Genomic DNA, 23560 nt, shown 5'->3' with positions numbered 1-23560 from the left:
CGCTGGTTCCCCGTTCACGCTCGCCACACAGAAGAACAAAACGTAAGGCCCTGCCAGGACTCGAACCTGGGTTTCAAGAAAGCCAGAATTCAGAATCTTGAGTGATAACCTCTACACTACAGAGCCGCGCACGCAAGCCAGCGTGTATGCATTATATGATATTTGGTACCAGCGAGGAGTAGAAAGAAAAGAACAGGCCCTGCCAGGACTCGAACCTGGGTTACAAGAATCTTGGGATCAGAATCTTGAGTGATAACCTCTACACTACAGAGCCATGCTGAGCTTCGCGTGTTTGTCTTTATAGATGGGTAATCAGACAATCTTCGCCAATTAGCCACTACATAGTGCGAGGCCCTAGGGCCCGGTTGATCCGGTATTGGGACCGCGCTGGTTAATCCAGGTAGTCGTACGGTGCGATTCCAGAGAATTGAAGCAGCTGTAAGTTACGCGGTGCTGAGTTCCGGCTAATCTTACATCACTACGTGGTCTATTCATAATTTCGCCTCTGCCATGGCTTGTCCGGTATATATTCCATATAGTAGATAGATACATACGGCACATTTTGGTGATACCTCATTCGCCAACGTGGTCAGTGTGGCGTTGACCACGGTTGCCCGTCGTGTGTGATCCTCTCCTCCGGGTCCCACGACGCGCCCTCGCTTTGACGTGGTGCGGCCTTTATCTCAGCAGGTTCATGTGGACAGTATGCACATCCATCAACGCAGCGACCGAGCGCTAGAAATAGGCTGAGGCGACTGGCACGACCGTTCCGTGTCCGTTTTCCCCGATAGCGCACTCTCGAACTGCTGGCCATGTTGCTGCGCCGTATCGCTCCTCTATTCGGCCTCTTCGCCGCCGCTTCAGCATGGAACACGGACGTGCACAACCAGATTGGCGTAGGTCTCTCCTAGAATGTGTTACGGAACCGATCCTGAACGTGTTCTCTCGTGCTTTGTTCGCAGTTCATGGCCGAAAAGCTGATAAGCCACCACACGACCTCGGTCTTGCAGGAGATTCTGGAGCCCATGTACAATGGTTCCATAGGACAGGCTGCTGCATGGGCGGATAGCTTTGCCCACACTCCGGAAGGAGCGTTCAGCTTCCAGTGGCACTGGATGTACGTCCATTCTGCAACACAGAGGTTTGACCGTCCTAACGGTCTGCCCGTTTCATCAGCGACAGCTCGGACAACGTGCGCATCCTTGTTCTCAAAAGGGTTTTCCCGAAGCTGACAACGTTATCCCATACCAGCCGCCCGGTGTTTGCAACGTCTTCTACAACCGCGACTGCACGGCCGGCGGGTGCGTCGTCCGCGCCATCGCGAACCAGACCGAGATCCTCGCGGGTTGCGTGGATCAGGTGAAAGCCGGCAAGCTCAAGGGCGGCACAAACATCACCTGCTCCGAGGCGCTGAAGTGGGTCGTGCACTTCCTCGGGGACGTCGCGCAGCCGCTGCACGCGAGCGGAATCGCGGTCGGCGGTAACGACTTTGACGTGACCTTCGGCGGGGCGAAGACGGAGCTTCACGCGGTGAGTCGCCAGCTCTAGACACTTCGCCGCATGCTACGTTGCCGTGACTGACCGCGTTTCGCGAATATTTAGGTCTGGGACGGAAAGATCCTCTACTCGCTCGCGAACGTGACCCGGTTCTCCAACACGTCCATCTCGCCCTTCTTCACCTCGCTCCTCTCGCGCATCAAGGCCGACACGCTGTTCGTCCCCGTCTCCTCGATGCTGTCCTGCACGGACCCGTCCACCTCTCTCGGCTGCGCCCTCGAATGGGCGCGCGAGTCCAACGCCTGGACGTGCGACTTCGTGTACTCGCAGATCTATAACAACACGGATCTGCTCACGAGCGGGTACGCGCGTGGTGCTTACCCCATCGTCGAGGTGCAGGTCTCGAGGGCGGCCGTCCGGCTTGGAAAGTGGCTGGACCTGGTCGTGGCCGGGCACTACAAAAAGGACAGGGAGGTCGTGCTCGTCGAGAACCCGTCCTGGGTGCTGGGCCCTGATGCTGGCATCTAAAAAATTGTCGCTGGTCACTTGTTCCGGCGTTGCGCCTTGTCCGCCCTAGTAGCATAGAACCACGGACACACTAATACATCGACTGAACTAATCCTGGAGAAGTACGATTTAGAGTGATACCTGGCCTGTACCTAGGCTGTACAGTTTGCATCCGTGGTCATTACGCCCGGAATGACTAGGGGAAACGACATGAAGGAGTAGCAACAGGCATTCATACTGTCTCGGTCCTATGATAGATTCAGGCACTGGTGGTTGGACACTCAGTGGTGCGGAACCCCTTCGCATAATATGCAGACATCTTCACCGTTCACTCTCACCCACACCAGCGTTTCGAGTGCCTCGAACGCCGCGATCACGACCTCTTGGAACAGGAAGGATTGGAAATTTGACGACTCGATGGGTTGGGGTCTCTTCATAGCACCACCATCACGATTGTTGCTGGAATTGCGCTTCTCCACAAAGGTTGAGACAGAGCTCCGTGATGTCGACGAGTTCCGGAGACCTGAATGATTTCTCATCGATGAAAATGACCAGTGAAGAGCGGTTTGGAGCCGGGATGCCGCTATGTCCACGAGGGCAATCAGTGACCATCCCTTCGAGAACTCTCTGAGCCACAGCGCCGTCGCCCAGCAGCAATGTGCGCACTTGAGGATTTTGGCAAAGCAGAGTGCATTCCAATCCCGAACCCAGGATGCCTTGGTCGTATTCAAGAATCATTACCGTGGCTTGATGGCTCCCATCCGTGCTTGCAGCTTGCTCTAGCTGACACTGTGTGCAAGCGATTGAAAACGAAACGTGAGCGGGTATGATTTCCAGCCGGCAAGGTCAGAACCGATGAGCGGGCCATAGGTTAACTGAACTAGATCGTGGATTCGATAAACACGGTAACCGACGACTGCCGCTGATGATGGTGTGAGAAGGTCGCAATGCAGCCGTCCGATATCCCACTGGTCGGTCCGCGTCTTCATCTCAGACCATGAACAGATTGGTCAGGCCAAGGAGGGAAGATGCAGTAGGAATGCGAGGGTATCATGTTCTCTGCCAGTAAGGAATAGCGTTCGGAGAGCAGGCATTTGAACGGAGTGCGTGGTGTATATGTTTGGCCGCTGAGAGCCTTCTGACGGGACCGGCACGTTATAACAAAGATGAAGCTCATGCAGCTGTTGTATCTCCCGGAGAACATTGAGGGCATGTTCCAATGACGGAGAAGTCGGATCGTATCTTTGATCAGTTCGAAAGTAGCGCAAATTCGGAGAGGAGAACAAGGGCGAGATCCATGTGGATATTGATGCGCCTTGAAGCTCCAGTGACCGAAGATTGGGCGCCGTCGAAGAGGCTAGCCATCCGTGGATCACTTCCGTGTCTTCAAGCGTTGCAACGCCGGTAACAAACCCCGAAAATTGTCGAATGCATCGAACCCGTCCAAGATTCGAACATCCAGTTCCAAGATCCTCGATGCATCGTCGAGCAGCCGACCGGCGCTCGTCAAGAGCCCAAATGTGAAGGGAGCCGAAGATCCTCAAAAGGAAGCAGGAATGATCATAGAGGTATAAACAACGCGACCTATATCTGAGGTCCAAGGTGTTCCACAGGGATGGAGTACCAAATGCGACGCGCCGCCGATCGCTGTAGACATGTGCAGGTGGCGGTATGAGTGGACAGCGAAATCCACCGACACGATCAAGAGGTTGGTATCACGATCACCTCTTATGCCCGTTGTCCTGTGCATACGCGAAAACCTCGGAGAGGAGTTCAGGCGGGTCGAGAAACTGGCAGAGATGTGTTGTATTTCTGTAGAATCGCGATCATTTTGCGACTAATGGTTTGTACTTCCTTTTCTAGTCCTTTGAGATCAACGTTCCGAAGAGTGGCTGGGAACTGGGCAGGCAAGATGTAGCCGTCTGCATCGAAGGACAGCTCGCAGTAGCATTCACTATACGGGCTATGAATCGAGCAAACATAGCGATAAGCCGTGCACGAACGGCTACTCACTTCATCCTGGAACTCATGTTAAAGTGAGCACACGCATACATCCACAGATGCGCGCTGAGCAATATATGGCCCCTGGGCCCTGATTCGTTCGAGTGATAGACGAGATGGGGTAGGCCTAGCCAAACTCTGCAGAGTTTGCAATAGGGTCCTAATAATCCCACACAGAGGATTACTAGTGAGACGGTGATAGCGAAGGTAGCAGTGGTCGGGGTCTATGACCAGGTTAACCGCGTTCACGGTCACGACGTCTCACGTGTACATTGATTCGCTGTCCCTCCCTTCGCCGCCCAAGCGAGCTGCTATCATCGGGACAGTATATACCGCTCACATCTCTGATGTCCAACCCATCGCACATTCTGATAGCGAGGAACTCTCGTGGCGCCAACAACCCTCAGCTGAGCTCGCCAATCGAAACGCGCGCGGCTGCGTCCGGAATCTTTCGCTCCAGCGCCGGCTCACCACCAGGACGATGGCTGCTCGAAGAGATGTCCGACTCCGCGGAAGGCAGCGCGTCGAGCGCCGCACCGCCCGACGAGTCGGACGGGGAAGAGGACTCGATCGCCGTCGACGAGACGTTCAGCAAGTTCCACAAGTTCCCCGGCACGGTCAAGATCGTCGTCGAGAGCACCACGTTCTGGGCCCACAAGGAGGTGCTGTACTTCGCCAGCCCCTTCTTCGAGGCCGCACTCAGCGGCTCCTGGTCGGAGACGGGGGATAAGACGAAGCGACGATCCATGTCTTCGGTCATCACGATAGCCCGTCCTCGGAGCCACTCCCAGTCTGGTGCTCTCGATCCGGCCTCCAACACGAATAAGGGCCAGGCACGCTCTGAAACAACGTACCTTCCTACTAGCGAGGCAGGATCTGAAGCTGAAGAAACCGATGCTGATCTCGAATTCATCAACTCCGAACAAGACGCCCAGGATTTAGGCCGAGGGGAAGGGAGCAGTACTGGCCTCTCACAAAGACAATGGGAGAAAGCTCGCCAGAAACTCGAAGGAAGCAATGTAGCGGAGAAGGCAGACGACAGCAAGAACGATGTGTCACCTCCTATAGTCAAACTGCCGCCAGGGGCGAGTCCCGCCCACGCGAAGATTAAGCGCAAGGATTCTGAAGGCCTGACCGCATGCATCGTGCTCAAAGAAGAGAGGGTGGGTCGTCAATGTTTATGCCCCGAAATTGCGCTGAGGGTGCCGCAGGCATCCACTTTCCACGATTTTCTCAAGTGGATTTACCCCAAGTACGCTTCGCCGTGAATTGTGACTTAACAGGTCTCAATGATGCTTTAGCCTCCAATGCACGATTACATGGGCCAACGTTGAAGGTCTCCTCAATATCTCGCACAAGCTGTGCGTACCTGAACTGACCAAGGAGTGCAATCACTTCCTCCTCACCTATGCTGCTGGTCACCCAATCAAGGCTATGCGCATTGCAGAGGTAGGTCATGCGGTTTCTATATATCCGATGTCGTTGCGTGATTCACGAATTATGGCAGCTATTCGACGAAGCAGACATATACTGTGAAGCAAGTCGCTTCGTTCTTGACAATCCTGGCGGCTGGAACGACGCCGAGATGGGCACCCTGAGTCGTGAAACGCTGTTAAAGCTCGAGAAAAGGTATGTTCCGTGATGTGGTAGAATCCCCAGATCTTCACTATCTTGGTAGGAGAACATGGTTCCTTGAGCGAGTTCTCAAGCTTGGGCTAGTGCAAATGGCGAGGGATTATCAATGCGTGAGTTGAACTGAGCGATTTACTGCACTCGGATTTACGGGCGCTCACCATCGACCTTTTAGTGTCCTACATGCCCAGACCCGCCCACTTGTGCACGGTTGGTGGAGGAAAAGTGGCGGCAGTGCTACCATCAAATATTCCGTTACGGTAAGCGTCAACCAGTCGAAGTCCCTTCCACTTGACACCGTGATGAACAGGTCCCTGCCAACCGTCCATGGTGTTCCGATACTGTCGAAATTTGGAGGCCAACCCCCCTCTAAGTTTAACCAATCTTAACTGTCAAAACCACGCCAAGACCTTCGTCGCTGCCCGTGAGCGTGCTATAGGCGAATTTACCGTTTCTGAGTTCGCTCATCCGTCCCATTGTCCAGTGTTTGACAGAATGTTCTCTCTCGGAATGCGCGGAGTGGGTACTGACGCGGCGCCTATCGGCACCCGGGTTGCGTCCGCGGCTTCAGGCCCTCGGAGACATTTCCTCTTTTGCAATCTCAAGGCTGAATCCAACCCTCGCATGAAGAAGCTACGGCACACGTCCTGAAATGCAGCTCGGACTTTCGCGCCATGCTCCACGACCTCATCCATCTCGTACTGCGCGGTCATATACCAGACATATCTATACCCCATAGACCATCGCGTACGGAGTGTACCAAATACAAATGTAAACTACAGTTCGATTGTGCGTGGTATCCTCGAATGCATGCTGTTCCCCCGAAATGTGAAGGAAACACGTCAGAAGACAATCATGGATGAGAACAAGGGAAAAAGGAGGGGAAAGATCCAGAGTAGAGATAGTGGTGTAAGATGTGACGGTTTGTGAAGAGCAAGTAATACATATTCGGTAGAATGGAATACAGACGGCGAACAGCAACCCGAGCAGAAAGAAGAGAAAGGAGGGAATAATGATAGTAAAGGAACCTCATTCCGAGGTTCCGTCACCGAAAATGATTGGAGCATACTCCACCAAGCATTCGACGGTTTGGGCTTTTCCTGCCATGTCGCTGAACTCCTGGCTTGGATCGCGCGATCGCATGAGTGTTGCTGCAGATCAGATGAGCCAGTGTCGTACCAATATGGGGGATGATCGAAAACTCACGTCCAAAGACAACGCCGAGGTTGCGACTGCCCATCAGATTAACGTCGCTTTGCAGACGCACGCGATGCAGGTGAAGTATCAGCATCCGGAGCGTGTGGTAGTGCTCGTCGGGTAAGCGGTCGACGACATCCGCGGTGGCAGACACCTTGGCCTCCTGCTCTTTGATAGTGGCGACTTGCATGAACTCGTCGTGGAGGTCGTATGACATCAGTGGATTTGGCAACGAGCGGAAGTATGTTTTAAGCACGGAGGTCACGCTGGCGATATCGTTGAAGCGGTCCGTGTCTAGGAGATCGAAAGCCTGGTAATCTCCGCGCTCGAACAGCTGCGTGAGCATTTTCTGCTGGCCGGAGCCTCCTGTTTTGCGGTAAATTCCTTCCCAGTCCATCCCTGTGCCAGTTCGGCGTCAGCCCGGAGGAAGGTTTGGAGAGAAGTACCGCGCACCTAGGTGTTCCACCGCGTCGATACACTTCTCCACAATGAAAGGCACAAGCCGATCTGTCCCGCTGCGGGCAGCATCGTCCCTCACCTGCTCAATGAGGTCGCGCCCGAACATGGAGGGAGCTAACACAGACATCAGTATCGCGAGCCTTGGCACGGACCGAAGACATACGAGGAGGCGCAAGTGGAGTGGCCGGTTCTTCGGGTATCGTGCCTCTGTTATTGGGACACGCGCCGTGGACGGCATTTATGCAACGAGTGTGTGCGCTGAAGTGGCAGTCTGTTGGCCCCACGTTGTCAAAACGAAACCGTGAGAAGAAGCAGAGGGGGAAATACATACTGGTGCAGCGGAACTGCGTTCCGAACATCTTATCCCCGCAATGGTCGCAGCGCGCGAAAGCGAAGCGTAGCACATTGATCTGCTGGAAAGCATGCTTAGGCCCTTGGGAGCTTTTACTGTTATCGCTTTGAGATGGTTGCACGACCGCCTGCTCCTTGGCTGCCCTCGGTCCGGGCCATTTGAATATCTTCTTGATTTGGGGCGTCGTATCAGGCGCGTCCGGTCTCGACACCTTGATGAATCTAGTGTCCGTGGTCTCCTCCGACCACGCGGTGCTGCTCGCCGTCAACGACGTTGCGGAGTGCGACATCGCCGAGTTTGCGACATCCCGAGGCTTGTCAAAGGAGGCGCCAGAGGTGCGCCCGCCAGCGGCTTCCTCCGGCTCGAGACTCGCCGCCGCCTCCTCGACCCGTCGAACGTACTGGGCGCTCAACTTGGCAAGTTCCTCATTGCGGGCGTTCAGCGCACTCGTCTCTTCCAGATACAACTCCCGAGAGGCCTTCAGCTCGGCGATCTCACGAGCGAGCGTCTCTTTCTGCTCAGTCAATGTGACAAGGTCGCGTTGGTATTGCCCTTTGATCTTGTCGAGGCGCATAGACAACGACCGCGTAGCCTGCGTTCCGGTCGGAGCTTGAGCATCGCCAGCGAATACCGTTCTGTGTAACCCGAGTGAGCACCCCATGACCTACCTAAGGAACAGGCAACGTACGATTTCGACGCGGAGAGTTCCTCCACCTCCGCCAGTGTCATGTCCCGCTCCACCCTAAGCTTCGAGAGATCCTGCGCCAGGCCACTTATGCTCGTCGTAAGCTGCTCCGACAGCTCCTGCTGCACCTCCTGCTTCTTTACCGCGCCCTGCATCGCGGAAATACGCGCTGCCTGGCCGGAAAGCAGAACGCGCAGGCGGCTGACCTCAGCCTCCGCGTCACGCCGTGCTTTGAGCTCCTTGTCGTACTCGGCTTGAGCGACGGTCAAGCCGTCGACGTATTGCTTGCTCGCGCGCTGGAAAACAATGAACGATCAACACTTTGCCACGATGCAAACCATACGGAGGAGGCGAACACACCTTCATGCCCTCCACCCTACTCTTCAGCGACGCATACTCTGTTTCGCGCTGCACAAGCGCATCGAGTAACGCCTGCAGGAACGGTACCTCGATCCGCGCGTTCGGCAGTCCCTTCTCCCGCGCGTCCGCGACGATCTCCTTCAACCTCCGCGTCACCACATCCGTCGGGTCGGGCGCTTCGTCTTCTGATTGCGGCTCGGGCGCAGTGACGGTGATGCGCGCGCTGAGCGACGCCGCACGCCCAAGACCTGACGGCGCGATAGCTGCGGCGGGCTCGGAGCCCACATGCGCTTCGGACGAAGACCGGCTGCGGGCGGCGCTGGGCGCAGCGGCCGTGCGCGTCGCGTGCGTGCGCTTCGTCGGCGTCTTGTCTACCTCCGGCAAGGAGATCGCCCCGCCAATCATCGAGGCCAACGAGCTCACCGAACCCTGAGGCTTGTGCCCCCCGCCGCCGTTGACCGGCGCCCCGTCGGGAGCGATCGACTCCTCTTCCGTGAGCCGGCCGAGCTGCTCCGCGAGCTTGCCGCCGCTGCTCCCGACGTTCTTCGCCCACTCGGAGAAGTCGGTGCCGGACATGGAGAAGCGGATCGGCGGGAGCGCGGGCGCGATGTACGTCGCGTGCGACGTGCGCTCGACGGGCGAGGACGAACCGGCGGAGGACGTCTGGCTCTGGTCGCCACCGCTGAGCAGGCCGCTGCTGTCGCCCGCGAGGGACGCGTCGAGGTCGAGATCGAGGCTGAGGGCGGACGTGTCGAGCGTGAGGGCGTCGGTGCGGGGCGCGCTCTTCGGCGGCGGAGCCGGAGGCACGTCGTCGTCGTCCCCATCGTCGTGTTCGTTGTCGGTGTCGGTGCCGCTCTCGACGCCGCGGGGCAGGTCTTTCGGCGCAGAACGGTTCGAAGCGCGCGAGGAGGCGGAGCGATGCGAAAGCTGGCTCGCGGGGCGCGAGCGGTCGAGGTCGAAGGTGAGGCTGCCGTTGGGCGAGAGTCGGCCGTCGATGCTCCCGCGCGAGCGCTCGTCGAACGAGCGTTGGGCGCGGATCGGGCCGGGCAGCGCGGGCGAGAGGCGCCCGTTGGAGGACGCGTAGCCCTCGCTCGAGATGCGGTGAACGGCGATAGGCCGTGGGGGCTCACGCCGGACCCCGCTTCCAGCGAGGCTCGCGTTGCGGGGAGGGACGCGCTCGAGCGTGTTGTTGGTCCGCAAGGGCGGCCTTTGAGGGGTGAGATCGGGGATCGCACCGGACGAGCCGGCGCGTGAGCGGGAATAGGGAGACTGGTCGAAGCCGGCGGGGGTGTTGGGCTGGGAGGAGTAGTCTTTGATGGGAGGCGAGAGTCCATCCGGGAAGCGATCTCGGAGCGGGGAGGGGATTCGTGTGGTGACGGGTGGCGTGTTCGAGCGGGATGGTACGAGTGGCGGTGAGGCGAGCGGGGAGGAGTATGTCGGTGGCGATCGAGTGCCGACAGGCGCAATAGAGTTAGCCATCATGTTGGCGAGGGAGAGGCCGGGGTTGATCGAGTTGCGTTTATCGCGGCGTGAGGTCGGCTTGTCGGGCACCTGCAGGGCAGACATACCGGCGATGCCGTTCGTGGTATTCTTTAGAACGTCGGGTGACTCAGCCCTTGGTGGGTGCTTGTTGCCCCCACCGAAGAGCACGTTCAAAGGTCGGACGCCGTCGTCAAAGCTCTTTCTCTTGTCACCGTTGGATGCGCCGACGTGCAAGGCGGACGTGTCCTGCGCGTCAGCGTAGCTGGGCATCGGGAGGGTGTTGTTGTGGTTGTCGTCGGGCACGCTGATGTACGGGCTACCGCCTTGGACGGTGGGCGCGGAGCTGGTGCTGGGCACAGGATGGAGAGGCGGTGGCGTCGGCAGCTCCCGAGGACGCGTCTGAGGGGTGCTCTGAGATCGATGTGGCGGATGCGGCGATTGATCCGTCGGGCCCGGCCCCAGCTGCGACCGCCGCCTAGTCGCCGGGCCCGGCGCGCCGAACGGCGGTGGCACGCCGTCGCGCGAGGGCGGCTTCGACGAGTACTTCGACGGATCGGACGATAAGGACGCGGCATCGTGTGCGGGGGATCCAGCCTGCAAGGGTTTCCGTCAGTGCGTGCATGGGATTACACTATGAAAGATCGACGCACCCCGTTCTCTCGCGGTGCAGGCGATTCTGGCCCCTGCCCGTTCGCGGCGGCAACAGCGGCGCGCTGCTTCTCCTTCTGTCGCTGGGCGTGGCGGCGGGAGCGAGCGACGCGCGCGTTGTGACAGTCCATGCAGTAGATGCCCTGGCGGGTCTTGGCAAAGACGAGCTCATCGATGCGCTTCTGGCAGACCTTGCACTTGAAGCAGTGGGCGTGGTACGAGTCGTCGCCGGTCATGATCGCTTCGTCGAGGATCGGCAGGCCGCAGACGGCGCAGCCGTAGGAGCAGTTGGAACATATCGGGGAGCCGTCCGAGAGCAGGAGCAGGTTCGTATCGGCCGTGACCTGTTCGCCGCATTTCGCGCATCGGAAGCAGTCTACGTGAAAGAATGACTGGCTGCAGGGGCGGGAGAGAGGGGGGGTTCGATGTCAGTTACGGTTTTCGAGGGTGCATTGTATTACGAAGAGAGGGGCGATGTCAGATGTCAGAGGGGCGGGAAGGGGAGGCACGATGAATGCGCGCGCGCTTCAGGCCGGGGAAAGGGCGGGTGAAAGAAGGGCTAAGACATACCCGAAAGCGACGACGACGCCCCCGCTCTCGTCCAAGACCGACTTTTTGCAGCCCGGGCAGACGCTGTTCTGGTCCATCTCCGGGAGTTGCTCGGCAGAAAGGCTGTTGGCGAGCTCGGCCATGGTGTCTGCGTCGAATGACCGGTCGCGGTGGCCTAGATTACGCCTGAGAGTCTATGCGCCGCGTTACACGGCGTGGCGATATCCAGTCGTGTGCGTATGCGTATGCGTCGTGTCGTAGGCTTAAGTGGGTGTATCTAAATGTGGATGTGCGTCGCAGTGCCGAGATCGGGATGCCTCAGGCAAAGTGGGTCAGGGCGCCGCCGCAAGGAACGGTGACGAGCAGATGGCGGAGGCGACGACGCGCTCGACGACGAGCGCAAGAGCAGCTTAGGCTGGAGAGGACGTCGAGGACAGTGAGGAGGAGGAGGAGGATACGGTAACGTGGTTCGTTGCAAACCGCGCGAATGCGCCGGGAGCGACGGTGGCAATTGCTTCCAACGCGACGTGTTCTTCACTCACCGACACTGCTTTTCTTGGGCGTGCCGTCCGAATTCATTTCACGCATTCAGGACCTGATCTTCACTTCCCCCCCTCTTCTCAGCGGAACCTCCGGCGAAATGTGGCGGCGCCGTCCATATGGCCCATCCACTGGCACATTCGAGTCCTCTGACAGGAGCAGTCCCATCACCAGTGAGAGGATGCAACGGACGCATCAACCGCTATCACTTCCTGCATCACTTCTGGATTAGCGCTCTCTAGCCCCCGCATTTGTGGCCTAGACCCGAACCTCCGCAGAGCCATTCCAGAGATGTGCTCTTACAGGACACGTTGTGGGGTGCTGACCGACCGCAGTGGGACGCTTGCCCGGCTTAGGCTTTAGGTTCATTCATTCACCGATTCATTCATCTCAGCGTTGCTTCATTTGCACCCGTCTGCGCCGAGTGCCACGGCGACCGATGTCATTACAGTCAAGCCTCTTTTCCAGGTCCGTATCCTTCTGGCAGGCTTCCCAAACCTACCCTGCAGCTCAATCTGTTGGGCTTCGAGCGCGCTGCGCGCTGGAGATCGTTGCAATCGGAGCCGCCCCCGGAACAGGCCTAGACGCGCTCTGCACAGCATCATCTACATCTGGCGAAACGGGCATATGCATAGCGTGTAGCACAGCAGGCCACCCCCGTGGGACGTGTTAGGCCTTCAGGGATCCAACGCTCGGTCAGACGATGCTCCTCCCTGTGGAAACGCTCTGGACCTCGGAAGTAAAAAGTTCATCAGCACTTGCTCCAGCAGATCTCCGGTGGCGGACAGATCTGCGGCTGTTCATCGATTGAACGCAACCTCTCGAGACTCGAACGGTGTACACCTCGGTACTTGCGGTCGCAACGTGTGTCGTGTTGCGTAGACATGCACCTTAGACATCCTTTGTGACACGCGCGCCCTCGCACTTGAAGCAGTCTGAGTGAGAGCAGGCGTTGCCGCAACACAAACAGAGGCAAACAGTCGCAAACCCATCTCTTCCTTCCCACGCCTCCGATTGTATATAAGGGACGCGCCTCCTATCTTTGTTCCCCATCTCTTGTGCTCGGGCATGTACTGTCGCCAGTGAGGTCTTTACCGAGGCACAGTCTTTTGCTGATTGCAAATTAATTTCCGTACCGTCTGTTGGTTTCGACCTTCAGCAATTTTTGGAAAACCCTTCTTTGTCCGCGCTTCATGACGAATGTGAAGCGTAGATTTATGGAGAGTAGTAGTGTAGAATTTGATCGTAATGCAACGATTTTGAGCTCCCTATCAGGTTGATATGCTATGATAAACTTGCAAGGAAATGCACTGGCAAACGCGCCGAGGTTGTCGTATCTGGGTGAAGTTATGGCGCTGATCACCGTCTCCGGTTATCCCTCTTCGGGCAAGACACGACGAGCAGAGCAACTTCGCGCCCACCTCGAACAACGCCTCGCCGACCCGTCCTACATTGGCCCCAAGCTCAAAGTCGTCGTCGTCTCCGACGACACCCTCAGCCTCCCCCGCTCCGTGTACAATGGTATGCGTCTCCCCTCCCTCCTCCCCATCTCTCGGACCATGAGCTGACACGAACGCAGACTCGCGCTCCGAAAAGCCGGCGCGCGGCGCGCTCTTCACCGCCGCCCAGCGCGCGATGGGCCGCGATACGATCCTCATCCTCGACTCGCTGAATTACATCAAAGGCTTCCGGTACCAGATCTACTGCGCCGCGCGCGAGTTCAAGGTCCGGATGTGCACCGTACGTGCCTCTCTGCTCCTTCCGCACAACCACACGGACCGAGTTCTGACGAACCGCTCGGGAAAGTAGCTGTACGTCGTCGCGACGCACGAGCACTGCCGGACGTGGAACGCGGCGCGGACCGATGGACGAGCCTACGAGCCAGAAACGTGCGTCCCTGCACCTCCCCAGCCTTCTTCTTCTCAAACACGTTTTTTAACCTCCGGAATGCACGCAGATTGGACAACCTGCTCCTCCGGTACGAAGAGCCGTCGTCCATGGTCCGCTGGGACTCGCCGCTCTTCACCGTGCCCTGGACGGACGAGCACCCGCCGTACGACGACATCTGGCGCGCGATCACCACGGGCGAGATCAAGGCGCCCAACGTCGGCACCCAGGCTGTACGTCCCACCCTCTCTCCCACTCCCCTCGATTCCTTACACATCCGTCCTTCGACATTTACAGGTCGCCAAAGCGCCGACGGACGCCCTCCGCACGCTGGAGCACATCACCGCCTCCATCGTCTCGTGCATTATGGCCGAACAGTCCTCTTCCGGCATCGGCGGCGGCCCGCTCACGCTCTCCGTCCCTTCCTCCTCCGCCACCTCCCCCGCGATCAAGCAAACCGTGACGCTCCCGCCGCGGAACGCGAGCCTCGCCGAGCTGCAGCGGCTCAAACGCCAGTTCGTCGCCGTCCACAAGAAGGCGATCACGCTCGGCACGACCGAGAAGGGTGCCGTCGACTGGAGCGAACGCGCCGTCGCGACCAAGTTTGCCGAGTATTTGGAGGAGAACGTCAGGCCGTAAAACAATCGAACAGATTAGGCATTGCGTTCGCGTGCAAGGTATAGGGGCGGTAATCGTTACATTGACGTACTCTACATGCATGTCGTCGGCACCTGCAGACCGCGTCTCTATCCCGGCGAGACTCCCGATACAAACAAGAAAAACCGAACCATCCGAGATCGTGAGGTATCGTGGGTGGAGGTATAGCGAGTCCCAGATTCGATAAGTTGCAGTCCATGCGCCTTCATGGACGATCCTATATTCATCGTCCGTCCGTGATCGTTTGATCGTCTTCGCCATCGCAGCTTCGTGCGTGGGGGATAGAGCAGGGATCGTCCTCGTCGATGGGATGATCGAAGCACGAGAAATTTCGTCCCCTGAGTGTATGCATCCTCCTCCTTGACAAACGATAGGCTTGTCCCAACTTCTATACCATGTCTGAAGCCTCCCTACCGCTCAACAGCGGGGCCTGCAGAAACACAAAGAATGAGCGCTCGCTCCTCCGACGGGAATATATGCGCAGAAATACGCACCGACTCGTCCGCTTCTCCGGCGTCGGCGCCAGGCTTCAGATGGTGGCGCTCCGTACAGCACGCGCAGTACCTGCACACCTCCCGCCGCTGCTGCTCGTGCCTCCACCCGTCCGCGGGGCCAGAGAACGCGGGCAGCTCGACCTCGGCGTCGTCCCTGTCCACCGCCGTCCACTCGCGGCACAGGATCCAGCCGAGCACGAGCAGGTCCGCGGTGCATATCGCCCACTCCGTGCGGAGCGCGGGTCCGGTGAGCTCGGTGGTGAGGATGGTGTAGAGCGATCTGCAGGGAGCGCGGTCAATGCATGAGCGCGGTCCGGCTTCGTTCACGTCTGACGTTGATGGAGTGCATGGGCGTACCGACTGCTGATATAAAGCGCGAGGAGGAGGAGGATGGTGCGGAACGGCTGCGTGAGCGGGTTCTCCATCGTTGCGGTGTATAGCGACGGGGTAATCGGCCTGGTGTTGGGCGTGCGGCGACGGAGCTCACTGCGGCTCGGTCCCTCGGTCGAAGACGAGGGGAGGGGGTGCAGCGACGTCGGGCTCGAGGAGCAAGGGGACTCCCTGAGTAAGCCAGAACCTAGTAGGCTCGCTGACCGATAGAAATGAAACCTAGAGCAAAAGAAGTGGGGCGGGCCGTCGGACGGGGGCCCAGGTACCATCTTGCTTTTGTAAGGCCGCGAGAGGAGGAGCTGAGAACGCGATCATCGACGCTATCGTCCTGGGTCATTCCTTTTTTTTTTCTTCCTTCTGGCGACATCGGCGCTAGGATCGAACCACCGGTGGAGGGCGAGCGAGCGAGACAGACGCGGATCGGGATCATGTGTGCGCAGCCAGTGAGAGCGCGAGCGCGAGCGCGTGCGCGGGGCAAGGGGCGTAGCGGAAGGCGAACGTGTGTTCCATCGCAACAACGGACGTGTGCGATCAAGCTTGGCGTTCGTCTCCGACGATCAGGATGCCACCTGGCTTATTTGTTTGCGCTACCTGACAGACCGCTGTAGGATCGGCTGCAGGCTCTCGTGTGGTAGGTAGGTATATAAGCTCAGGGGGTACTGAACGCCGGAAATATACCTACCTACCTACCAACAGGTGCAAAGCCTTCGGGCAGATGCGAACTTGCTACCTTCGGGGGTGGATAAGATGGTGATCTTATGCCGCATACACGTATATGATAAAGTCGCCCGATAAAGAACACCGTCGTGTGCGAGGCGACGGTCAGGCTTTGCTGCGCTGGAAGCCCGTCGATGCCATGTACGACACGGTCTGCATATACACGCCTAATCCCCGCGCATACGACCGTGAGTCGCAATCATTCCAGGCCCCTGACCCGCATGAAGAATAAGTGTCCCAAGTCCGCATTGCGATCGCAGTCGACGTCGTCTTCCGGAGATCCCGAGTCGAGTGAGCGACGATGAGGCACATACTCCGGACATGGGTCCAGGATCGTACGACGTCCAGGTGGGAGCAGGGAAACGATATCACACTTACCCCTTGAGGTTTTCATTACCTCGAAATCCAGTCATACTCATTTGCCATGAGATATGAAAAGACCTCGTACCTCAAAAAACCGTGCCGATCGGTGATATAGTTATAGTAGGTCACTTGTGAAGTTGCATCAACAAGTTGGAAGCGTCAATTCAAGCGGCGAACAACAGGCCACTGGGCGAGATAGCTGATGAAGGAAGACCTTACGGCCCCTCTTCGCGCATCTGTTCCTGTGCATGAACTATCGGAAGAACAAGCAGCGATTCGAGACTGCGTGATACCTTTTGGTACTGATGATAGTGTGCGAATTCCCGGAATTTCGTTACCACTCAATCAGGTTCGTGAAGGCCGCCAAAGGAACATTGACCTATCCAGGATGGGGACCCAGTTCAGGTAGAAGAACACAGTTGAGGATGGCCGGCAGATTCCGGCAATATCTGGACGCCGACGCGGTCAGAGACGCGCAAGTGGCTGAGACGTGTTGTAACGACCAGTGCTGGGTCGTGGGGGAATCAGGCGAGATTGTAGCACACGAGGATGTAGCGTAGTCAAAAGAATGCGATATGTGAGCTATTACACTGAACAATACTGGCGTTGACAAGACGAAGACACGAAATGCGTGCGACGCGCGTACATACGATTCGGCGGAGCTCCAACTCAGCGTGCTGACCCTGGTCCTCACACGTGTCTACCCCGCTGCTCACCAGCGCGCATTTGCTGGCAAAGTTGCATACACGACAAGAACACCTCATACACTCTTTCTACCCCCATGCGATAGCCCGAACGTATTATAGGGCACTCACAAAACACGTCACGCGTAACCTCCGGATCTGTGTTCGTTGTCGTCACGTCGCGCTCGCCCAGCATGCACCGTGCACTCAGCCTATACGAAGTCCTGCATATCATTTTTCGTCACCTCGACAGGAGCGATTGGGACTAAGATGAAGACTGGGACGAAGATTACCACAAACGAGACGTACGCAAGAGTGAAGCTCTGAGTTGTGTGTACACCTGCAAATTATGGTCCGACATCGCGTTGGACTACGTATGGTCAAACACATTCGTCGAGTTTCACTCCCTTCTTCGCACTATTCCCTGCTACAGTAGAGACGGGCAGCGAGGATGGGTACGTGACGTAGCTCGCGACGACTCTATGATCGATTCTGATACTTCACCAGGCTTTTTCTCGCGAGCCGACTGAACGGGAGTGGGAACATTTCCTGCGTCACTGTCTCCGAGTCACGAATCTGGAGCTGAAGTCATCCGCACAAGGGGAGACACTGGACCGCGTCTTCCAGGCGATGCAGTCACACGCGAAAGCTCGGGATACATCCCCCCGTCTAAGGCAAATTTTCTTCGACCCGCGGACCGTTCCTGCTCGACTTGCAGCTTTGTTCGTCTCTCCCGTTTTGCAGTTTCTTGATATCGAGGACAACGCACAGGAACTGCAGGGTCCATCCGATGCGGAAGACGTGAACTATTTCCTTCAAAAGCTGCTCTTCTCCCCAACTCCACGCTTGTCCGAAGTGGAAATTATGCTCCCTGGTCTTGACCCCCTATTATTGGAGAAAATATGCGCCCTTGAGGCACTGCGAGTGCTGTACATCACCATCAGCCGGGATTCCTTCGGCGACGGTGCCCGCACGTCCAGCCTCATCCGTCGAGCGTTCGCGCACCCCATTGTGCAGTGGTTCGGAATCTCGGTTGATCCCTTGATTGATGGCTTCCCTGATTTGGTGACCGCTCAAGACGACGAAGAGGACGACGATGAAGAGGAAATATGGGTTCAAAAAGTTTTGTTGGGTGGTCGCGTTACAGCAATAAGCGATCTTGTTCCCTTGCTCCCGGCCGATAGTCTCGATCTATCGTTCGTCAAGGCGGATTCGCAGGCTGCCTGGAACCGGCTGTTGAGTCAGATATTTCAACATCCTACTTACCTAAACTCGCTGGAGATCAAATATCGGAGCCATGAATGGCAAATGCCGATCGCTGCGGATCATCTCCTCCATATGCCTGCCTATCCTCACCTCAGCCTGCTTCAAATCAGCGCGCCTTTCATGTGGACAGACCAGATCATCGATCAATTCACCCGTTCTTGTCCAAGCTTGATGTGGGTCAGCCTCTTCAGGACGCTTGGATATGGCACCGACGATCTGCAGCTTACGTGCGCCTCGCTCAAGTCGTTCGCTATGCATTGCTCAAGACTACACACCTTATGCATCATGATCAACCCATCGATAACTTCTCCAGATCACACGACTCTTCCCGCCGGTAGACAAGGCAATGTATCGGTTCGCAAGCTCAAGCTGGAGGATTTCATGCTCGACGACGACTGGGAACTTAATTCTGACGGGTCGGCGTGCTGGTCTGATTCCTTCGTCGAGGTTTTAGATTGTCTTTTTCCGAATTTGAAGGCCTTTACCTTCAGAGACTTCGTCGAGGCGTTGGATGACGATGACATGAGGCGAGACACTCGCAGATGTGTGCTTTGCAGGATGCGAAGATTGCAGTTGGCTCGAGGCCTACAGCCGGAGGACGTGATTGGGACCGTCTACAAGCCTGACCTTATCTTCAGTTGAGACTGGACTGGGGTTCACATAGTATATCAATGTCTCCCGTAATACACCATGCGTCCTGTGATCATGATTGTATCAGTCGTAGTATCGGCCGTGGATACGATGTTCTGGATGCAGGGGTATATCATGGGCGAGCATGTAAAGCGAACTGTAACGGATAATCTGTTTAGTGCGCCGAATGACGCAAACCTTACTCATCAATTACATCACCTCAAGATCCAACACATATATAAACGCGAAGATTTTGTATCGTAGCGCAGAGTTCTTTTGCAATACGACAGGATCTAACTGATTTGTCGCGCTACGCGCTCAATTTCCTTTCCCTCACGTGCACAAGTGTTGCATAACCCCTTACACGAACGAACCAAAATGTGCAACGTGTACACTCCTTTCTCCCCTTCGATCACGACGCTGCCAATCCGTTGAGATCAAACGTTCTCAAAGCTAGCTGTCTTCGAGCTGTGATGCTTAACTCCGTCTAGTAGCGTCAGCGAAACCTAGGCATACAAATCTCGCCCGCGCACTCGTTTTTATCGTTATAGCGTCAAGTGTCATCGTGGCGGTCACGATTGTGGAACATGCACCGTACACTTCTCAAATCTGAGATTCTTCAGGTCATTTTATCCGGCTTCGGTGATGGAGACGAATGGGACGACAGTGTCTCTCGACGTCGTCGCGAGAGTCTCCTGAATTGCGTGTGCACCTGCAAGTTATGGTGTGACGGGGCGTCGGACACTGTGGTGCACGATCGTGGATTTACACCTTAGTGCTGCGAACGATTCCTTGCTACGAGAAATATGATGATGGGCGATGGGCACGATGGGTACGTGAATACCAGCTTGATTATTTACCCAGTACTGAACAATTACACAGGCGTTCTCTCGCGGCCCAACTGAGCGTGAATGGAAGCGTTTCTTTGATTACTACTATGGTCGACTCAGAGGCTTAGAGATCAAGACCTACCTCGACCCAGGTGCCTTGTATGGCGCCCCAACGGCCTTTCAGTCTCGCGAACAACACTGTGGTCCGTTTCCTCGCCTAAAAACGCTTTCATTCGACCTAAACAGAATTTCCACTCGGCCTGCAACCGTATTCATATCGCCATCCATCAAGAGGCTCACCGTCGCCACCGGAGCGAGCTACTCGTGGGGACCGTCGCGCGTTGGCGAAGATGTCAGACGCTTCCTTCAGACTTCGTTCGCCACACTGCAACCGACCCCACGTCTGACAAAGCTTGCCGTCGTTGACCGCGCTGTTCATCCGCCGTTGCTCGAAACGATCGCCAGGCTGGAGCACTTGGAGATACTTCGCATGTACCTCAGTTGGATGGACTTCAACGAGTCCACTCGCACGTCTACCCTCGTTCGTCCAGCATGGGAGATCCCCGGTCTTCAGGAGCTTGAGATCGATGTTGATAGCCGGCTCCTGAACGTCGCGGGCCCAGCGCCCTCTCAGACGATCGGTCCGAATAGGGCACCTCAGAGAAAAAGATGCCCCACGTCATATTGATCGACTTGCTCTGGAAGGGCGACTTCATGCCGTCTGTGACCTTCTGCGGCTGCTCCCGGCCCGTTACTGAAGGTATCTATATTCAAACGGGGATTACAGGCTTCCTAAGCTCTATTCCAGGTTTTCCAGCAACTTCCCGATCTACTGAACACCCTGCCGATCAATTTCGAGTGGTACGCACCGGATATGCAATGGCGATCGGATCATTTCCTCAACGAGCCTACCTTTCGAAAGCTCTACAACCTCCGGATAAATGCGCCGTTCATGTGGACAGACGCTGTCATTGATCAACTCACCATTTCGTGTCCGTCGTTGAAGTTCGTCAACCTGTTCAGGGTCCAAGAGTATGGCGAAAACGAAACCTTACTTACGTGCGCTTCTTTCAAGTCGTTCGCCGTGCACTGCCCGTCCTTGAAGATCCTGTGCCTGATGATCGAGACGACAACCGTCGATCAAGATGACATGGAACTATATTGGCAGGGAGCCAAGGAAACCGAGCCGTCCGCAAGCTCCTGCTAGAGGAATTCGTTTGGGACGACCCGAATGACAGTGACCGAAATGGTGGGCGGAACCCTTCGTTGGGTACTGGATTGTCTCTTCCCGGACTTCAAAGCCTTTTCTTTCGACGCTGCCAGAGTTCGGACAGTCAATGAATAATATCCAGACATACATCATCGGATAATTGCGAAAATTGCAGTGCGCTCGAGGCCTTGAGCCGAACGACCCGATCGTCGATGAATACGAAGCAGATACGTTGTGGTGAGGCGGGATCGGGTTATATGATCGCATGTACCTAGGGTTTTCCCAATTTACATCGTGCGTCTTGTGGTGATTGACTCTGTCCGTATTCGGCATAAAAACTGAGGACGTTGCCATGCAGACGGGGAGATAGGGCACTGGGCGCCCAATCGAGCGCTAGTAGTGCAGACCCTGCTTGTATTTCCGTCTTAGGGACAAGGGTTTGTATCGCGACGAGCCGTTGGACCAACAAGGTTACACAAACCCTTCTTGACCAGCGTGTGAAGTCCCTCTCGTTACCCGCCCACGTGTCCGGCCCCAACTACATAAGTACCTTGATACCGGACCAATATACATAAGTACCCCGACGTTTACTCGCTGTTTCGGTGACAAGCGCATCTCCCGAACTGCTCAAGCTCCCACTCATTTTACCGTTGAGAGTGAGTCCAGGCCTATCTGCGTGTACGGGCCATATTGACACTCAATGAAGGCCTGGCTTGTGTTGCGTAACGACCCAGAGGAGAAAGCCTCGAATAACCCGGGCCGTGGCCACGCCTCTGACGCCACGACTGCAGATATGCATCGTGCGCTCTTCATACATGAAGTTGTCCAGCGGATTTTTTTGGGCTTGGACCAGCCTTCCTCCGACCTTGTTAGTTGTCTCCTGACGTGCAAGACGTGGTCTGAGATTGCGTTGGATGCTATCTGGGCGACCATCACAGATCTCGATGTTGTTCTGCGCACCATCCCGTGTTATGAACCTATTGCCGACGGATCATGGGTATGCCGGTTCTTGACATGCATGTGTATGTTATTGAATCTTGTGTAGACGTTCTCTCGCAATCCGACCGAGGTAGAATGGACGCATTTTCAAGACTACAGCCGCCGCGTCAGGACTCTCAATCTCGAACATCGCCCACCAGGTGGATTCCGTGGAGATGTTTTCCAAGTGTTGCATGCTCGCGCTGCCTTCATCTCTCCCAACCAGTTCCTGTTTCCGCGAATTCAACATCTCCAGTTTGATATCAACCCAGGTCAACTTCCGGCCCGTTGGGCGAAGATATTTCTCTCCCCCCAGCTCAAGTCGTTGATCATAGACCGTGAAAACCATGATAATCACCCCAATGCCGCCGTAGACTTGGAGCACTTCTTTCGGGCCCTGCACGCCGTACGCGCCCGTGGATTATCGGAAATTCATGCTCCAATCCTCAGCACTCCGATCCTTGGGCTCATCATCGGTTTTTCAAGCGCTGAAAGCTTGCAGTCACTTGAAATCAGCATGTGCCAGGACGTCTTTGCTCACGGTGATCAGGAGACTCACGCGGTTCATCTTGTTCGCTATGCGTGGATGATTCCTGCCCTCCAGCACCTGGTCGTTGACTTACATCGCGCGATAAAGCCGTCGCGAGTGGGGCCGGTACCTCCCGAGGTCTTAGCCGCAGAACGTCGCCGCTGTACTGTGCGTCGCCTTGACCTGCGGGGTCACATCACGACACTCAGCTATCTTTCGTGCTTCCTCCCGGACACTGAAGAGCTGTTGCTGGACTTCCAGGGTCGAGCAGACTCCCCTGCTGTCTGGTCGTATTTACTGCAACACGTTCTGCAGCGCCGAACGGGCCGTCTTTCGCTCCTTGCCTTCCTCATCAGCAGTAAACGGCAGGAACCCATCACTGCGGACCCATTTATGCAGATGAACCAGTTCCACACGGTACGCAAGCTCGTCATCAACGCACCAATTGTGTGGACGGACACCGTGATTGACTGTTTGGCCCGTTCGTGTCCGGCGTTGACGCACGTGAACCTGTTATGGTTGACCTACGACGTTCAACGGGACGACGATCCTAGGCTGTCCGGCGCTTCTCTGAAGTCCTTCGCTCTCCGCTGCGGCTCGTTGTCGGCGCTCGCTATCGGGGTCGATCCAAGGCTCGTGTCCATGAATGACCTGGACCTTCCTGCAGGGTTTCGCGGCAATGCGGGCTTGTCGAAGCTGAGGCTCGACACGTGGTTCTTCGACGATGAAGATGAGGACCCTGTCCAGTTTGCAGCGGTCCTCGACCGTCTATTCCCTCGTCTGGGAGCCTTCACCTTCATGATCCCCGATAGCGTGGCTTATCCCGAGGAATACGAGGAATCGACGGAGGTAACGCAGAAAGTTATAGAAGGAGTCCGCGCACTGCAGCAGGCCCGGGGGGTGCCTCCTCAAGACATTATTGGGGATGATATAGAGCCGGAGGATTGGTATTGAGCTCGGGCCTGGCTCATCGCGTGGTGTCTCACAACCACGCTTTATTCGATAATGAGTACCCAT

The 23560-nt window shown here is 56.6% G+C and overlaps 6 protein-coding genes and 2 non-coding genes across 8 annotated transcripts; 4 read left to right on the top strand and 4 right to left on the bottom strand.

Moving 5' to 3' along the window:
• Window positions 1-45: 45 nt before the first annotated feature.
• Window positions 46-126, bottom strand: PUNSTDRAFT_t26. Its single transcript has one exon. It is a non-coding gene; the product is annotated as a tRNA-Gln (tRNA).
• Window positions 127-194: 68 nt separating this feature from the next.
• Window positions 195-274, bottom strand: PUNSTDRAFT_t25. The gene has a single exon. It is a non-coding gene; the product is annotated as a tRNA-Gln (tRNA).
• A 370-nt stretch (window positions 275-644) lies between these two features.
• On the top strand, window positions 645-2120 carry PUNSTDRAFT_50545 (nuclease PA3). The gene is made up of 5 exons (XM_007381089.1): window positions 645-896; window positions 963-1117; window positions 1177-1192; window positions 1252-1530; window positions 1603-2120. The coding sequence occupies exons 1-5, from the start codon at window positions 813-815 to the stop codon at window positions 2023-2025; spliced, it is 957 nt and encodes a 318-aa protein (XP_007381151.1). The 5' UTR covers window positions 645-812; the 3' UTR covers window positions 2026-2120.
• Window positions 2121-4352: 2232 nt separating this feature from the next.
• On the top strand, window positions 4353-6458 carry PUNSTDRAFT_141926 (uncharacterized protein; the record flags this gene model as incomplete). The annotated part of the gene is made up of 8 exons (XM_007381088.1): window positions 4353-5168; window positions 5217-5257; window positions 5307-5454; window positions 5513-5634; window positions 5684-5750; window positions 5813-5897; window positions 5948-6061; window positions 6122-6458. 8 exons carry the CDS (start codon window positions 4353-4355, stop codon window positions 6286-6288), a joined length of 1560 nt encoding a protein of 519 aa, XP_007381150.1. The 3' UTR covers window positions 6289-6458.
• A 63-nt stretch (window positions 6459-6521) lies between these two features.
• PUNSTDRAFT_141925 (RhoGAP-domain-containing protein) lies at window positions 6522-11799 on the bottom strand. Its single transcript, XM_007381087.1, has 9 exons — window positions 11391-11799; window positions 10823-11216; window positions 8691-10766; window positions 8334-8626; window positions 7625-8280; window positions 7457-7564; window positions 7288-7407; window positions 6844-7233; window positions 6522-6788 (listed from the first exon to the last, which is right to left on the bottom strand). Exons 1-9 carry the CDS (start codon window positions 11510-11512, stop codon window positions 6667-6669), a joined length of 4281 nt encoding a protein of 1426 aa, XP_007381149.1. The 5' UTR covers window positions 11513-11799; the 3' UTR covers window positions 6522-6666.
• A 1459-nt stretch (window positions 11800-13258) lies between these two features.
• Window positions 13259-14435, top strand: PUNSTDRAFT_62403 (chromatin associated protein KTI12; the record flags this gene model as incomplete). The annotated part of the gene is made up of 5 exons (XM_007381086.1): window positions 13259-13430; window positions 13489-13649; window positions 13719-13798; window positions 13867-14029; window positions 14094-14435. 5 exons carry the CDS (start codon window positions 13259-13261, stop codon window positions 14433-14435), a joined length of 918 nt encoding a protein of 305 aa, XP_007381148.1.
• Window positions 14436-14841: 406 nt separating this feature from the next.
• Window positions 14842-15372, bottom strand: PUNSTDRAFT_42823 (uncharacterized protein; the record flags this gene model as incomplete). Its single annotated transcript, XM_007381085.1, has 3 exons — window positions 14842-14883; window positions 14948-15227; window positions 15305-15372. 3 exons carry the CDS (start codon window positions 15370-15372, stop codon window positions 14842-14844), a joined length of 390 nt encoding a protein of 129 aa, XP_007381147.1.
• A 6364-nt stretch (window positions 15373-21736) lies between these two features.
• Window positions 21737-23497, top strand: PUNSTDRAFT_131778 (uncharacterized protein; the record flags this gene model as incomplete). The annotated part of the gene is made up of 2 exons (XM_007381084.1): window positions 21737-22033; window positions 22082-23497. 2 exons carry the CDS (start codon window positions 21737-21739, stop codon window positions 23495-23497), a joined length of 1713 nt encoding a protein of 570 aa, XP_007381146.1.
• Window positions 23498-23560: the final 63 nt, after the last annotated feature.

Source organism: Punctularia strigosozonata, assembly GCF_000264995.1.
Source record: "Punctularia strigosozonata HHB-11173 SS5 unplaced genomic scaffold PUNSTscaffold_3, whole genome shotgun sequence".
In the NCBI taxonomy this organism is placed as follows: domain Eukaryota; kingdom Fungi; phylum Basidiomycota; class Agaricomycetes; order Corticiales; family Punctulariaceae; genus Punctularia; species Punctularia strigosozonata.
The sequence above is the reverse complement of the archived record's forward strand: the minus strand, read 5'-3'. Positions and strand labels throughout refer to the sequence as shown.